This window comes from Triticum dicoccoides, chromosome 5B (genome assembly GCF_002162155.2).
Source record: "Triticum dicoccoides isolate Atlit2015 ecotype Zavitan chromosome 5B, WEW_v2.0, whole genome shotgun sequence".
Lineage (NCBI taxonomy): Eukaryota > Viridiplantae > Streptophyta > Magnoliopsida > Poales > Poaceae > Triticum > Triticum dicoccoides.
The window spans coordinates 514,489,492-514,504,904 of NC_041389.1; the positions used below are offsets into that span (position 1 = coordinate 514,489,492).

The window sequence follows — 15,413 nt, forward strand, 5'->3', positions numbered from 1 at the left end:
TGAAATATTTGGGAATTTATAGGGTGAAGAGGTGGTGCAGGAGACCTCTGTGGGGCCCACAACCCACTTGGGCGCGCCTAGGCTCCTGGGCGTGCCCAGGTGTCTTGTGGTCCCCATGGGGATCCTCTCTGGTGCTTTCTTGGCCCCCAAGGTGTCTTCTGGTACAAAAAAATCTCCAAAAAGGTTTATTGCGTTTGGACTCCATTTGGTACTCATATTCTGCAAAGTAAAAAACAAGCAAAAAACAGCAACTGGCACTAGGCACTATATCAATAGGTTAGTCCCAAAAAGATATAAAGTTGCTATAAAATGATTGTAAAACATCCAAGAATGATAATATAACAGCACAATAAAACATTATAGATATGCTGGAGACGTATCAGCATCCCCAAGCTTAATTCCTGCTTGTTCTCGAGTAGGTAAATTATCAAAACAGAATTTTTGATGTGGAATGCTGCCTAACATGTTCATCACATATTCTTTTCTTTTGTAGCATGGACATTTGGACTTTTAAATGATTCAAAGCAACAGTCTGTTTTTGACACGAGGACTTCAACACTCAAGCATATCAAGAAGCAACCATGTCTTTCAAAATATCAACACTAAAGAAAGTTATCCCTAGCCCGTCATGCTCAATCATTGATCCATTCACGAAACACACTCGAATGTTAGCTACATCCAATGCTCAAGTATGATCATAGTGCTCCCTGGTTGGTGCTTTATAAGAGAATATGGAGACTCAAATAAAAAATAAAATTGCATAAAGTAAATAGATAGGCCCTTCGCAGAGGGAAGCAGAGATTTGTAGAGGTGCTAGAGCTCAAAGCAAAAATTGAGTGATAAATTTTTTGAAAGGCATGCTTTTCCCGTCAACGAAAACGACCAAGTAATTCCCAACATTTTCCATGCTAGATATATCATAGGCGGTTCCCAAACATTAAATACAGTTTATTCCTTTTTCCACCATTCTTTCACAATCCATGGCTAGCCGTATCCACGGGTGCCTTCCATACAATGCTTTCCAAGGAATTTATTATTTGACAACATCAAGTAAATTTCTTATTCGTTTCGAGACTTGGCATCCCTATTACCGTCATACTCTCGTGCAATGACAAGTGAATAAACACTCATCTTGAGAATAACACATCTAGCATGGAAAATATTGGCCACCCCCTGCTGCTTCATGAGCAGTACGGGCACACAAAAGGAAATTCATTTTGAAAATTAGAGATGGCACATACAAATTTACTTAGAACGGCATGGAAATACTGTATATAGGTAGGTATGCTAGACTCATATGGCAAAATTGGGTTTACGGATTTTGGATGCACAAGTAGTATTTCTACTTAGTACAAGTGGAGGCTAGCAAAAATATTGAGAAGGAACCAACCAAGAAACGAAAATTCTCATAAACGGGCATTAAGCATAACTAACACCGAATAATGCACCATAAGTAGGATGTAATTTCATTGCATAACTATTGACTTTCGTGCTTGCATAGGGAATCACAAACTTTAACACCAATATTCTTACTAAAGCATAATTACTCACCAACATGACTCATATATTACTATCATCATATCTCAAAACTATTACAAATAATCAAGTTTATTTTGTCCAATGATCTTCATGAAAGTTTTTATTATATCCCTCTTGAATATCTATCACTTAGGGACTAGTTTCATTTGTTGCAATTGCTTTTGACAAGCTCAAACAAATTTAAGTGAAGAACATGAACATAAATATTTTCATCTCTCAAAATAATATAAGTGAAGCATGAGAGAATTTCTTCAAAAAATTACTAACTCTAAAATAAACTAAGTGAAGAATGAGAGTATTTCTTCAAAAATATTAAAGCATACCATGCTCAAAAAGATATATGTGAAGCACTAGAGCAATTCTATAGCTCAAAAAAAATTAAGTGAAGAACATAGAGCAATTCTAACAAATCATATCATAATTTTGGCTCTCTCAAACAAGTGTGTCCAGAAAGGATACTTGTCACAAAATAAAAAGCAAAACAAGCAAAGACTCATATGATACAGGACGCTCCAAGCAAAACTCATGATATGTGACGAATAAAAATATAGCTGCAAGTAAAATTACCCATGGTTGTTAGAAGAAAGAGGGGATGTCTTCCGGGGCATCCCCAAGCTTAGTTGCTTGGTTCTCCTTGAATAATAACTTGGGGTTCCATGGGCATCCCCAAGCTTAGGCTCTTTTCACTCCTTATTCGTTCATCCATTGTGATCTACCCCAAAACTTGAAAACTCCAATAACACAAAACTTAACAAAACCTTCATGGGACCGTTAGTATAATAAAGCAAATCGCTACTATAAGTATTGTTGAAAATCCATTCATATTTTATTATTGCATTATATCTATTGTATTCCAACTTTTACCATGGCTTATACCCCCCCCCAATACAATCCATAGATTCATCAAATAAGCACACAATGCAACGAAAACAGAATCTGTCAAAAGACAGAACAGTCTGTAGTAATCTGGAAACTTTGTATACTTCTGTAAGTCCAAATATTATGAACAATTAGGACAACATAGGAATTTCTATATCAATCTTGTGTAAAAACTTCAGAATTTTATCACGCTTATGTGATTTTAACAATTCTCCTATTGGGTGCAAAAGTTTCTATTTTTCAACAAGATGAAATCAACTATCACCAAACATGATCCCAAAGGCTTTACTTGGCACAAACACTAATTAAAACATAAAAAACACAATCATAATAATAGCATAATTATGTGAACACTTAAGAACATAAATAAAAAGGCAAAAATAAATTTTATTCAATTGGGTTGCCTCCCACCAAGCGCTATCGTTTTATGCCCCTAGCTAGGCATAATGCATAGATTCAAGTGTTCTCACCTTTGGGTTTAAAATCCTCAATAACACAACTATAATTCCTGGATTTAGCATGCATAATATCAATAACAATACTTCTAGGAATAAGAGTAAAAATTCATTTTTGCAAGTAGGGCCTTTCACTACTTCAACAAAATTGGGATGGATACTGATCATTTTAAGATCCTCTTTGTTGCTATTAGAAGTGGCACGCTTGTTCTCAGTGACTTGAGTAGACTTGCAAAGTTTTACGTGATTTTTTTCAATAGTTCTTACAGTAGAAAAGGCCGAGCTTAAGTTACTAAAAATTTCTTCCAAATTATCAATCCAAGAAGGACTTTCTCCAATCCTTTCGTTAACTACTGTTTCCTTCTCCCTTAGTAATTTAAGAACCTCACCCACTTTTGACCCAATTTTATTAGCAAGATTTTGCGTCCTTTTATCCAAATTTTCAATTTGTTCTTCGATGACCATCTTCTTTTCACTAGCATCTAATCTTTGCATAACATGCTCAAGAGTTAAGATTGTTTCATTAATAATGATAGGTGGTGCACCCACTAGATCTCCCATGGCATTAAAAGCATCCAAAGATGGACACATCAAAAAATTCCCATCGGTAATCGTATCAAGGACGAATCTATACCAAGTGGTAATGCCCACATAAAATGTGCGAAAAGAATAACAGTAGATTTCTTACGAACATATCTATTATGAGCATTGCAAATCCTATACCAAGCATCTTTTAGATTCTCCCCTCCCCTTTGTTTAAAATTAAGAACATCATTCTTAGGGGCACACGCAATAGAGAAAGAACTAGCCATAACGACAAAGTAGACAAGCAAGATTGCAAGAAAAATGATAGATCTAACGAGAAAAGGGCGAACAAAAAAGAAGGCGAATAAAATGACAAATTTTTGTGAACTGGGGGAGATAAAAATGAGAGGCAAATGGCAAATAATATAAATTGCAAGGAGATGAGATTTTTGATTAGGAACCTGATAGATGTTGATGATGTCAACCTTGTAATGGCACCAGAAATTCCTTTTGATGCGGCTTGAAACTGCGCTGGTATTTCCCCAAAGAGGAAGGGATGATGCAGTATAGCTACGGTAGGTATTTCCCTCAGTTATGAAACCAGGGTATCAATCCAGTAGGAGAACCAAGCAACACTATGTAAACGGTACCTGCACACAAAGAACAAATCCTCGCAACCCAACGCGTAAGAGGGGTTGTCAATCCCTCCTCGGTTAAAAGCTAGATTAATTTGTATGAGTTTGGGCAAATAGATATGAACAAAGCACAAAAAAAAAAGCCCGGCAATGTATTTTTGGGTTTTTGGAATAATAGATCTGAAAACAAAAGCAATATGTTAAAAGATAGACCCCGGGGCCTGTAGATTTCACTAGTAGCTTCTCTCGAGAAAATAGCATACAATGGGTAAACAAATTACTGTTGGGCAATTGATAGAAGATCGAATAATTATGAGGATATCCAAGGCAATGATCAATATATAGGCACCATTCCAAGATTAGTAGACCGACTCATTCCTGCAACTACTACTATTACTCCACACATCAACCGCTATCCAGTATGCATCTAGTGCATTAAGTTCATGGAGAAACGAAATAATGCAAAAAACGATGATATGATGTAGACAAGATCTATTCATGTAGGAATAGACCCCATTTTGTTATCCTTAATAGCAACGATACATGTGTGCCTCGTTGCCCCTTCTGTCAATGGGAGAGGACACCGCTAGATCGAACCCATCACAAAGCATCTCTTCTCATGGCAAGAAAAATTGATCTAGTTGGCTTAACTAAACCAAAAAATCGAAAAATAAATACAAGGCTATAAATAATCATGCATATAAGAGATCAAAGAAGACTCAAATAATATTGAAGGATATAGATCTGATCATAAACTCAAAATTCATCGGATCCCAACAATCACATCGCAAAAAGGTTTACATCAAATAGATCTCCAACAGACCATTGTATTGAGAATTAAAAAGAGAGAAGAAGTCATCTAGCTACTGCCTACGGACCCTTAGGTCTATGGTGGCCTACTCACGCATCATCGAAGAGGCACCAATGAGGATGATGAACCCCTCCGTGATGGTATTAGATTGGATCTGGTGGTTCTGGAACTTGCGGTGACTGGAATTGTGTTTTGTCGACTCCCCTAGGGTTTCTGGAATATTTGGGAATTTATAGGGCGAAGAGGCGGTGCAAGAGACCTCTATGGGGCCAACAACCCACCTGGGCGCGCCTGGGCTCCTGGGCACGCCCAGGTGTCTTGTGGTCCCCACGGGGATCCCCTCTGGTGCTTTCTTGGCCCCCAAGGTGTCTTCTGGTTCAAAAAAATCTTAAAAAAGTTTCGCTGCGTTTGGTACTGATTTCTGCGAAGTAAAAAACAAGCAAAAAACAGCAACTGGCACTAGGCCCTATGTCAATACGTTAGTCCCAAAAAATGATATAAAGTTGCTATAAAATGTAAAATGATTGGAAAACATCCAAGAATGATAATATAATAGAATAGAACAATAAAAAATTATAGATACGTCGGAGACGTGTCAGACCGCGCAACTACACACATCATAACTTAGTGCAACTATAAGACCGTAACTTTTTAAATGGGGTCACAACTATAAGTTTTATAAGGGAAAAGGGGGTCGTAGCTGCATGTTTGCTAAGAGGTCACAACTATAAGTTTTTAAATGGAGTGGCAATTGCATGTTTGCAAACAAGGTTGCAAATGCAAATATTTAAATGGGTCACAATTGCATGTTTTTAAGCAGGGTCGCAACTGCATGTTTTCAAGAAGGATCACAACAGTAAAGTTTTAAATGGGTAACAATTGCGTGTTTTTTAAGGTGTGTCGCAACGACATGTTTTCAAATGGAATTGCAACTGCAAATATTCAAATGGGGTCGCAATTGCATGTTTTCAAGGCTAGTCGCAACTGCATGTTTTCAAGGGGGTTGCACTTGCATGTTTTCAAGTCTGGTCACAACTGCATGTTTGCAAGAAGAGTTGCAACTGCAAGTTTTTAAATGGGGTAGCAACTGCATGTTTTCAAGGCGTGTCGCAATTGCATGTTTTGAAGGGCATGAAGCAAGTTCATGTTTTCAATGGGAGTTGGAATTGCATGTTTTCAAATGGGATTGTAACTGCATGTTTCAAGAGGGGTCGCAACTGCAGACTTTTAAGGGGGTAGCAACTGCATGTTTTAAAATGGGGTCGAAATTGCATGGTTTCAAGTGGGATTGCAACTGCATGTTTTCAATGAGGGTTGCAACTGCATGTTTTCAAGGGGGCGCAACTACATGCTTTCGGGGGGTCGCAGCTGCAGGTTTTCAAAACGGGTCGCAACCTTATGTTTTCAAGAGGGGTGTGGGCCCAACCGTAAGTTGTTTTCAGCCAACTACAATGAATATTATTTTTAAAAATCATGTAGCCTATGTCTTCTAGGCATAGCCAGTCCCAAGCCCGGGTAAAGGAGGAGGGTTGTGATAGGCTTGACGAGCCAACGTAAAAACTAGTCGGTTCCATAGGTATGAAACCCATTTGAGCGGGAGTAGTATTAGGATGGGTGACCTCCTGGGAAGTCCTCGTGAAAAGGTTTCATATCTAAGGGTTGTGATAGGCTTGGCGAGCTAACGTAAAAACTAGCTACTCTTTTGGGTATGAAACTCATTTCGGTGAGAGTAGTACTAGGATGGGTGACCTCCTGGGAAGTCCTGATGAAAGGGTTTCATATCTAGCCTACCCCAACTAGTTTGGGATAAAAGGCTTCGTAAGTAAGTAAGTATTTTTTTTTCAAATTAACAACAATTTATTTCAATTTCGTGATCATTTTTAATCTGGCGAACATTTCTTAAAAATTTCCTTTTCAAAAACTCAAAAAAGGTTTTAAAATTCATGAATATTTTTTATGAACTAATTCAGGAAGATTTTTCTAGACATTATGGTCAAAAAGAGTACAATCTAAACATTTCGTTTGAAAACTATGAAACTTTGAATTTTATATCATACGCTAGTACAAGGCTGTAGTATTTCTGCCTTTTTCAAAGGAATGCTTTGCTGCGTGCTTTGCTTGAGCCACGTCGTTTCATTTTCGATTCGCTTGTGCTTGCCGATCTGTCGGCCGGAGCCGTTATTATCAGGGCGTGATCTAGAGCATGCTTGGATACGTTTTAGTCCCATGATTAAAAGTAGTGGGACTAAAACTTGCTAGTCTCACCCATGCTTGGATCCAAGTACTAAAAAGACTAAAATCTAGTTATTGAGTATTTATTATCCTTCAAATCCTCTAATCCAGAACTAAGGAGAGGAATTAAATGAGGGGAGAGAGAGCTAATACATATTTTAATAGGTTTCCCATGACTAAAAGATTTTAGCCTCAAGACTAGTCCTAACCTCTCTTTAGTCAGGGGTGCTTGGAACTTTAGCCTCTAAAAGAGACTATTTTTAGTCAGACTAAAAATAGTCCCTTGTATCCAAGCACCCTCTGGTGATAACGATCAGCGGTATGAATGGTCCATGGGAACCGGAAAAAAACTTCCCGTATGGCTTGTCTACAAAAACAATACGTGGTGTCAAATGAATGAAGCCAAACTATATCCCATCAGGAATGACATCACTTTTCTTTGACAAAATGGCAGGACGATGCGAAGACAAGAACACTGCCGTGGCTGCTCCGCACCCTCACAACGCCGCACGATATATTATCCAGGCCTAGATTTCCAACTACTCAATTTGAAGTTGCCCCTGAAGTTGATCGAGCGAACACATTTTCCGGCGGAAGGTGGATGTCTCCGTACGCCGTCCTTGTCGCCGTGCTCCTCGCCTTCTGCTACGCCGTCCGGAAGGCTCGAGGCGGCGGCGGCAGCAGCAGGCTCCCGCCCTCGCCGCCGTCGCGTCCGCTGCTCGGCCACCTCCACCTCCTGGGCCGCCTGCCGCACCGCTCCTTGCGCGAGCTGCACGCTCGGTACGGCACCGATGGCGGCCTCCTGCTCCTGCAGCTCGGGCGCAGGCGGACGCTGGTGGTGTCCACGGCGGCCGCGGCGGCGGACCTGTACAAGAACCACGACCTCGCCTTCGCCTCCCGCGTGCCCAGCGCGCCGGTGGACAAGCTGACGTACGGCTCCATCAACGTCTCCTTCTCGCCCTACGGCGACGCCTGGCGCCGCAGCAAGAAGATGGCCGTCGTCCACCTCCTCTCCCCGCGCCGTGTCGACTCGTTCGCCCCCGTGCGCGCCGTTGAGGTGGCCGCCCTCGTCACAGGGGCACGCCGCGCCGCGGAGGCGGGTGAGATCGTGGAGCTGAGGGAGCTCCTGTGCGCCTACAGCAACGCGGTGGTTACCCGCGCGACGACCGGCGCCGCAGGGGCCACGGCGGAGAAGCTAAAACAGCTTTTGGGTAACTCCGCGGCGTTCATGTCGGGGCTCCAGGCCGAAGACGTGCTCCCCGGCGCGGCGGCGAAGGTTGTTAGGTGGGCGACGGGGCTCGAGAAGAGGCTCGACGCCGAGCTCGAACTGTGGGACAAGTTCCTATCGGAGACAATCGCCGAGCACCTTGAGAAGAAGAAGTGTGACGGCAGCGCAGGGGAGGACTTCCTGGACGTCCTGCTGCGGCTTAGGGAAGAAGGCGCCGCCGGACTCGAGCTCACCGACGATCGCATCAAAAGCATCATCAAGGTGATCGTCAATCGATCACATAATTTCTTTGGTTTTAATTTCTCAGCAAATGATTAATATTTTTTTTGTTTGGTACTTTGGTACTCTTTTCTCTACTCTGGCCAATTCTTGCGTGCGTGCAGGACATAATAGCCGCCGGAACAGACACGTCGTCCCTCACGCTGGAATGGGCCATGGCGGAGCTGGTCGGGAACCCACAGGCAATGGCCAAGCTGCAGGACGAGATAACCCGAGCCACCGAAGGCAAACCGACCATCGAGGAAGACGACCTGAGCAGGATGGAGTACCTCAAGGCGGTGCTGAAGGAGGTGCTCCGGCTCCACCCGGCGGCACCGCTCCTCGTCCCGCACCAATCGACCACGACGGCGGTAGTGCAGGGCTACGAGATCCCGGCCGAGACGGCGCTCTTCGTCAACGCCTGGGCGATCGGAAGGGACCCGGCGGCATGGGGAGCGACGGCGGAGGAGTTCCGGCCGGAGCGGTTCCTGGGCGGCGGCAGCGCTGAGGGCGTGGACCTGCGGGGGAACGACTACCAGCTCCTCCCGTTCGGCGCGGGTCGGCGGCTCTGCCCCGGCATCGGCTTCGCGATGCCGGTGCTGGAGATCGCGCTCTCCAGCCTCGTGCGCCACTTCGACTGGGAACTCCCCGCCGGGGCGCGTCTGGACATGAGTGAGGCGCCGGGGCTGACCACGCCGCCGCTGGCTCCGCTGCGACTCGCCCCCAAGTGCAGGGGGCAGCAGTAGCAGTGCCACTACACTAGTACTATTAGAAATAAAAGAGCGACTGAATGAGAGTGACTCCTTGCACTTGTCAAAAAAAAAGGCCAACGATATGCGCCGGTGCACCGGCCCAATCGTTGGGCCGGTCAAGCCCCAGCCGCCCGATCCGCGAGCTCGAGCCGTTAGATCTGTTTCCTCGCGCCCCCTTCCCCCGCGTTGACTTCTTCTTCCTCTCCTTCTTCTTCACCGCGCCCCCACCCCAGCCGCTCCTGCCGCCGGCGACTAGCCACCTCACCTGGACCTCCCCCCCCCCTAGTCCCACGCTGCTGGATGCGCTCTCCGTCGCCGCTAATCGCCGTCCCCGTCGCTGTCGCATCATCCATACTCACCCCCCGGTCCAGCAGAAAGCCCCCCTTGTTGCAAAAAATGGCGCCGTCTTGAAGCACACCGGCACCCCCTGTCGCTGCAACACCTAGCAGCCGCCATCGTCGTTGCACTGTCATGTCGCCGATGCAGCTCTCAACGTCGCCCCTTGCTGCCATTGACGAGTCAGGTTGAAGCTTTTTATCTCATCGGTTGAAGCTTTTCTCTATGCCTGTTGAAGCTTTTCTCGCGGATTGAAGCTTTCCACCATGCCAATTGAAGCTTTTTTCACCTGAGCTTGAAGCTTTTTTCCCAAAGGGTTGCAGCTTTTTACTCTGCAGTTGCAACAAAACACACAGAGAGACATCGTGGTCGTCGTCGAGGAGGATTTTCTCAATCTCTGTTTGAAGCTTTTTCATCTGCGGGTTGAAGCTTTTTGTCAAAACGGTTGTAACTTTTCCTGCATTTCGTTGTCTGGTTGAAGCTTTTTTATCTACTGGATGTAGCTTTTGTGTCCATGGTTGTAGCACGGGGAAACGCCGTTTGCGACTCTCCCAGTACCGTGGTTGCAGCTCCTCCCCCGTGGCCATGGTTGTAGCACGGGCACCTCGGTCCTCCCGCGTTTTGCCTGTCGCCGGTTGCAACAAAAGGGGAAGAGAGGAGGAGGAAGAGGGAAGAGAGGGAGAAGGAAGAAAAAGGAGGTGGGAATGAGAGCGGGGCTGCAACCTCTACATCCATGGGCGACGGCGAGCTGCTCCACACGCTACAATGAAGAAGGCGAGATGGGATCAGGCGGAGGTGGAAGGAAGAAGAAGCAAAGAAAAAGAAAAAAAAGAAAGAAAAACATTTGGGTCAACTAAGCGTGCGCGTGCCAGCGTGTCCCGTGCGTGAAAAAAAGGAAGAGACCGGCCGAGCGCTTCGGCCGGCGCACCGTCCCCAAACACTTTCCAAAAAAAAGGCAAACGAATAGTCTGAGTAGCCGGTGTACCATCGGCAGCTGCTCAACGGTGCGCCACTCGCTGTGTTAGGCCAACTCCACCACGCGACCCCAAAGCAACATCCATTTTGTCTAGATTCTATCAGTTTGGGTAGGGCAATGAGGTCGTGTCCGGGGCAGTTTCCGAGACGCGGTGACCGCGCGCCCAGCGCGCGGCCGCATCCCGGCCGCATCTTGTCCGCGTGCACAATTTTTTTGTAAGTCCTTAAACTTTTTTTCATCATTCATTTTTGGTACATGACAATACATCATCACATTTTGACTAGTAAAGTAAGGCCAAACAAAACAAGAACCACAAAAATACATTTGAGAAGATACCCAACTTCCATAACTGCTCCCTTGAGTTGGGTTAGGGCCTTCTCGATGCACTCATTGTTGATCTGTGGAGGAGGCTCGACGTTGCACCATTCTTTCTTCTTCAAGCCAGAAGGCGATGTTGCTTCCTCGCACGTAGTATCGTGCCCAGCCTCTAATCTAGCAACAAGTGCACTTGTCTCATCTACAGCCTCTAGGCTAGCTAAAAGTGCACGAACATGTACTAGATTTCGCTCTATCAATATATCAATGTACTCTTCTTCCCAATACCAAACTTCCATCCATTCTACACAATAAAACTTAAAGTTAGCACAACTAGTCTAATCTGAGAGCACAAACCGAAGCTAAAAAGAGCACATACCCCATCGTTTAAGCACTTGATGAACACTCATCCGGGATGTTCCGACGTTGTAGACACGCGGCGCACGACCATCCTTGGGCAGTGGTCGCACTTGATGAGGGGCAACGGTGCGCCGACGAGCTTTTGGGCAAGCACCGAGCCCGGCGGGCCGCCATTCGTGTATCTGCCGGCGAACCACCGACGGTGCAGATCCGTGCGGCTAGAGGACGAGCCACTGCCTGCATGTGGCCACCCGGCCAGTCCATGGCGCGGCCCGACCTCCCACAACTGGCGAGCTCAAGACCGACCGGATCTGCCCCAAGTCCGGACGGCGGGTGCGCAAACCAGGTGGCCGTGGTTGGGTAGCTGGGCAAGCGCGCATCCGAGTTGCACGGCTGCAATGGCAGCGGCAGCGGCGACGGCGGCAAGGGGAGGAGTGGGGAAGAGTGGAGAAGAGTGGAGTGGGGTGCAGCCGAAGGGGGGGAGGGGGCGGATAGAAAAAGGCTCGTCCTGTGCCACCGACGGGCGGGCCAGGGAAGGACACGCGCAGACGGCCGACGCGTCCGTGGGGTGTCTGTTTCACCCCAAAAGCGGCGCAAACTTGGGCCGCGGATGGGTCGAAAGCGGACACAAAACGGACAAAACTATGTTTGCTCCCGCGCGTTGGGCCGCCCGGTTTGTCCGTTTTACCCCAAACGGACGGGGCTGGACAGGATAGGGTTGCGCGGTGGAGTTGGCCTTAGAATCCGACTAGCATACGATACGTATATGCATTGTATTTGTACCGTCCTTTGTTATATACTAGCATAAATGCCCGTGCGTTGCAACGGGAGTGTAGAAAAAATATATAACGGTGCAATATGGTTGATATGAAATAAAGGGTGAGAAAAAAGGTGGAAGACCAACTTCGAAGGCTCGCTGCTCTAAACTTGTAAAGATGATGCTAACAAAATGATAAAATAAAATAACACTAAATTTTTTCTTAGAAATTGTATTCTGACCTTATCAAGGGTGATGCCAGAGTTGGCAACATCTGGTTCACATCCACATATGGCACAGATCATGGTGTATGGCCAACCAAACAATCGGATGAAGGATAATATCTAGATTGTTGGTGATATCTAGATTAGTATATCGGTGTGAGTTATTGAAAAATTTCTCACCGAGTGAAATATGCATATCTCATCGATGTCAAGAGAAAACACGTGAAAGGGCACTACGCATTAACCTTACACAGGATGGATCGAGAAACAAATTAACCCAGGTTATTCGACCGCTTCAATTAGCGGTTAATAAAAAAAGTCAATCAGGAATTTGGGGCCCACATGTGGGTAAGGAGAAAAATCCTTTTTACGGCGCCAAATCAAAAGCGTATATATAACTTTTATAAAACTAATCTAGTCGACTTGGACCTAAGGGCCGCCCTACACGAGCTACACGCTGCACCTATTTCATACATCGTCCCTCATAATCCAACATGCTTTTAATTGTATTTTTTCAAGAATGCATTAACATTCTCTTTTTAAAACACACGGACATTTCCTTGAATCACATAACCTTTTTAAAATTACAAACCTTTTTTAACATGCAAACACTTTTAGAATTACATGAACGTTTTTAAAAAGGGCGATTTTTTTAGAAAATGTGAACGTACATGTCCTCTTTTATGCATGTGTGGCGTGCCCCTCTCACCCTCTCTCTCTTCCCGCGACCAACACTTCTTCTGGTCGGCCCCACCACGGAAACAACATATTTTGTTTTTTTTCTTATTTCCTTTCCCTTACCTTATCTCCTCAACTCTTCTAGTGGGCTCAGTTCAAGATCCATGAGGCCTTGTTCGGTTGCGTGCGAATCTGAGTGGATTGAAGGGGTTTGAGGGGGATTTAAACCTCTTGTAAGTCAAAATACAAACCAATCCTTGCCAATCCCCTCCAATCCTCTTGGGGAGAGGATTAACCGAACAAGCCATGAGGCGTTTCCCACAAGATGAGACGGTGAGATGCAGTCCACCGTCTAGGGCCATCGCCGTTGCTAGCGGCAAGTAGGGGTCCGTCGCGGATAGGACGGCCCGCGTCCGGCATGTCCAAGCCCGGGCCTAAGCTGTGGCGGCTGCTCCCATATTCCTATGCTCCCCTCAATTCGAGCTCGGAAACGATTCACACAAGATGCGGTGTGCCGTTTGAGGTCGTCGCCGTCACCAGAGGCAAGGCAAGAGCTATTGCGGGTAGCACCGCTTGTGTCCGGCGCGCCTATGCTCGAGCCTAAGCTGTGGCAGCTGCTCCATGCCGTTGTTCCCCGCCAAACAACATCGTGTGCAGGGGCGGTCAGCTGGTACCTCGAGATACAGCAGGAGCTCGTGCAGACTCACTTGAAGTTTGGAGCTCAATGCAAGCTCATTGGCAGAGGTGAGTGCTACCTCCATATGCTACTTCATCTAACTGTAATTTCCCTTTCCTATAGTTCAAAGTGATGGAAACAGAGGAGGGGTTGAGTGTATGCACATATGCACGTACTGTAGTTTGACCTGCAGCTTCACTTTTCCATTCTTAGTTTTCAGTAACACGAGCGCAAGACTACATTGAACTGGAAAACTAAATCATGGAGGAATACTAGAAACTAATTCGTATTCATATATATCTTTATTTGAGCATAAAACTATCAGTTAGCAGTTTGAATTCATAGAAATTATGTAAATCATGCAAAACTATACTTTGAAACTGAATACACAATTATACTTTCTACGGGCGACCATTCTAAAACTGAGACATACCTTAGAACAATGAACAATGAGTATCAATCCAACTATACCTTTACATGCATATACATGAGGCATGTTTGAAACATGAGGCCGCTCCTTGCTATATGTATACGTGAGGCATGTTTGAAACTGATTTTGCTGATGCGCATGGCCGCTTGTGTGGCATGCCCGCGATCATCACTCCCAGAATTATAATGTAATTCTGAAGGATTAATTTGCACGCCCACGGTCATCACTCCCAGAGCTATTTCTGTAATTTGCATGTCATAGATTAAACTCTTTGTTTGTTTTAATCTTATCTCCTCTGTATGATAAGAGGGTCTAAAATTTGTAGATTCAAGGCGCAACAACTTACCTATGCATGATGAAGTGCCAGGAGCTGCTTCCATGCTCGAGAACACAGTGGATGCATGCTGATCCACTGAGCGAGCAATTTTCTATCAATCCTGATCTATTCTCATGTGATCTAGGGGGCAATATTGACAATGTAGTAGATGGGCAGGAGAAAGGATGTAGTCGGAAAGATATTTTGGCGGTAATCTGTTGTTACACGGGAGAAAAAAAAGTTTTTTTTGCTGATTATCTGGAACAAATTAGAAAGGTACGCTGTGTTTTATTGAGTCCAACTTCCATGTTGTGTTTCTCCTTTAACACGTGCATGTGGTTCCTCTTTTGATTGTGCATTCTCAGTTGCTAATTTTTGCTATGTCCATCCAATGAGAGGCTTTCCTTCCTTTATTTTCTCTGACAGATTTGAACGGTGTTTCTCAAAAGTCAGAATTGAACATCCCAAGGGAATCACTTCAATAATTTCCTTCAGTTAGATATTTCATTGTTCCTCCTTCCTCCTTTGATTTAGAAGATAATCAGGATCTCCTTCATAATTTCCTTCTTTATTTCTCTGCCAGAATCACTCAATTCCTTCCCTTACTTGGTTAATCTTCTTCCTTATTTCTCTGCCAGAATCACTCAATTCCTTCCATTACTTGGTTAATTTTCTTCCTTATTTCTCTGCCAATTCAATTCCTTCCCTTCCTTGGTTAATTTCCTTCCTTATTTCTCTGCCAGAGTCACTCAAATTTGCAAGAACGAATCGTTTTTTCCTACATATTTAAATAGGGACTACGGGTTCAATTACCAGAAACCATAGGGACCTTTTTGCAAAAAGCCCGACGACGGACGACATTGCTGGTTTATTATTAGGGGAAGATAATGAGAACAACGCACCCCTGCAGGGTACTGCGCGTTTCCTTCAAACCTCTTGATCCTTTACGTATTACTCCCTTCGTTCCAAATTACTCCTCGCTAAAATGGATATATCTAGAACTAAAATACATCTAGACACATCCATATGTG

General features: G+C 44.9%; 1 protein-coding gene across 1 annotated transcript; it reads left to right on the plus strand.

Annotated features, from left to right (window-relative positions):
* Positions 1-7,569: 7,569 nt before the first annotated feature.
* LOC119311252 (cytochrome P450 71A1-like) lies at positions 7,570-9,365 on the plus strand. Its single transcript, XM_037586891.1, has 2 exons — positions 7,570-8,565; positions 8,688-9,365. The coding sequence occupies exons 1-2, from the start codon at positions 7,678-7,680 to the stop codon at positions 9,306-9,308; spliced, it is 1,509 nt and encodes a 502-aa protein (XP_037442788.1). The 5' UTR covers positions 7,570-7,677; the 3' UTR covers positions 9,309-9,365.
* The last annotated feature ends 6,048 nt before the right edge of the window (positions 9,366-15,413 follow it).

What these genes read in the sequence shown, in the direction of transcription:
- LOC119311252 (XM_037586891.1), top strand. Translation starts at nt 7,678, where the DNA reads ATGTCTCCGTACGCCGTCCTTGTCGCCGTGCTCCTCGCCTTCTGCTAC. An exon ending in GCATCAAAAGCATCATCAAG is followed by an intron (nt 8,566 to 8,687) that starts GTGATCGTCAAT and finishes GCGTGCGTGCAG; the next exon opens with GACATAATAGCCGCCGGAAC.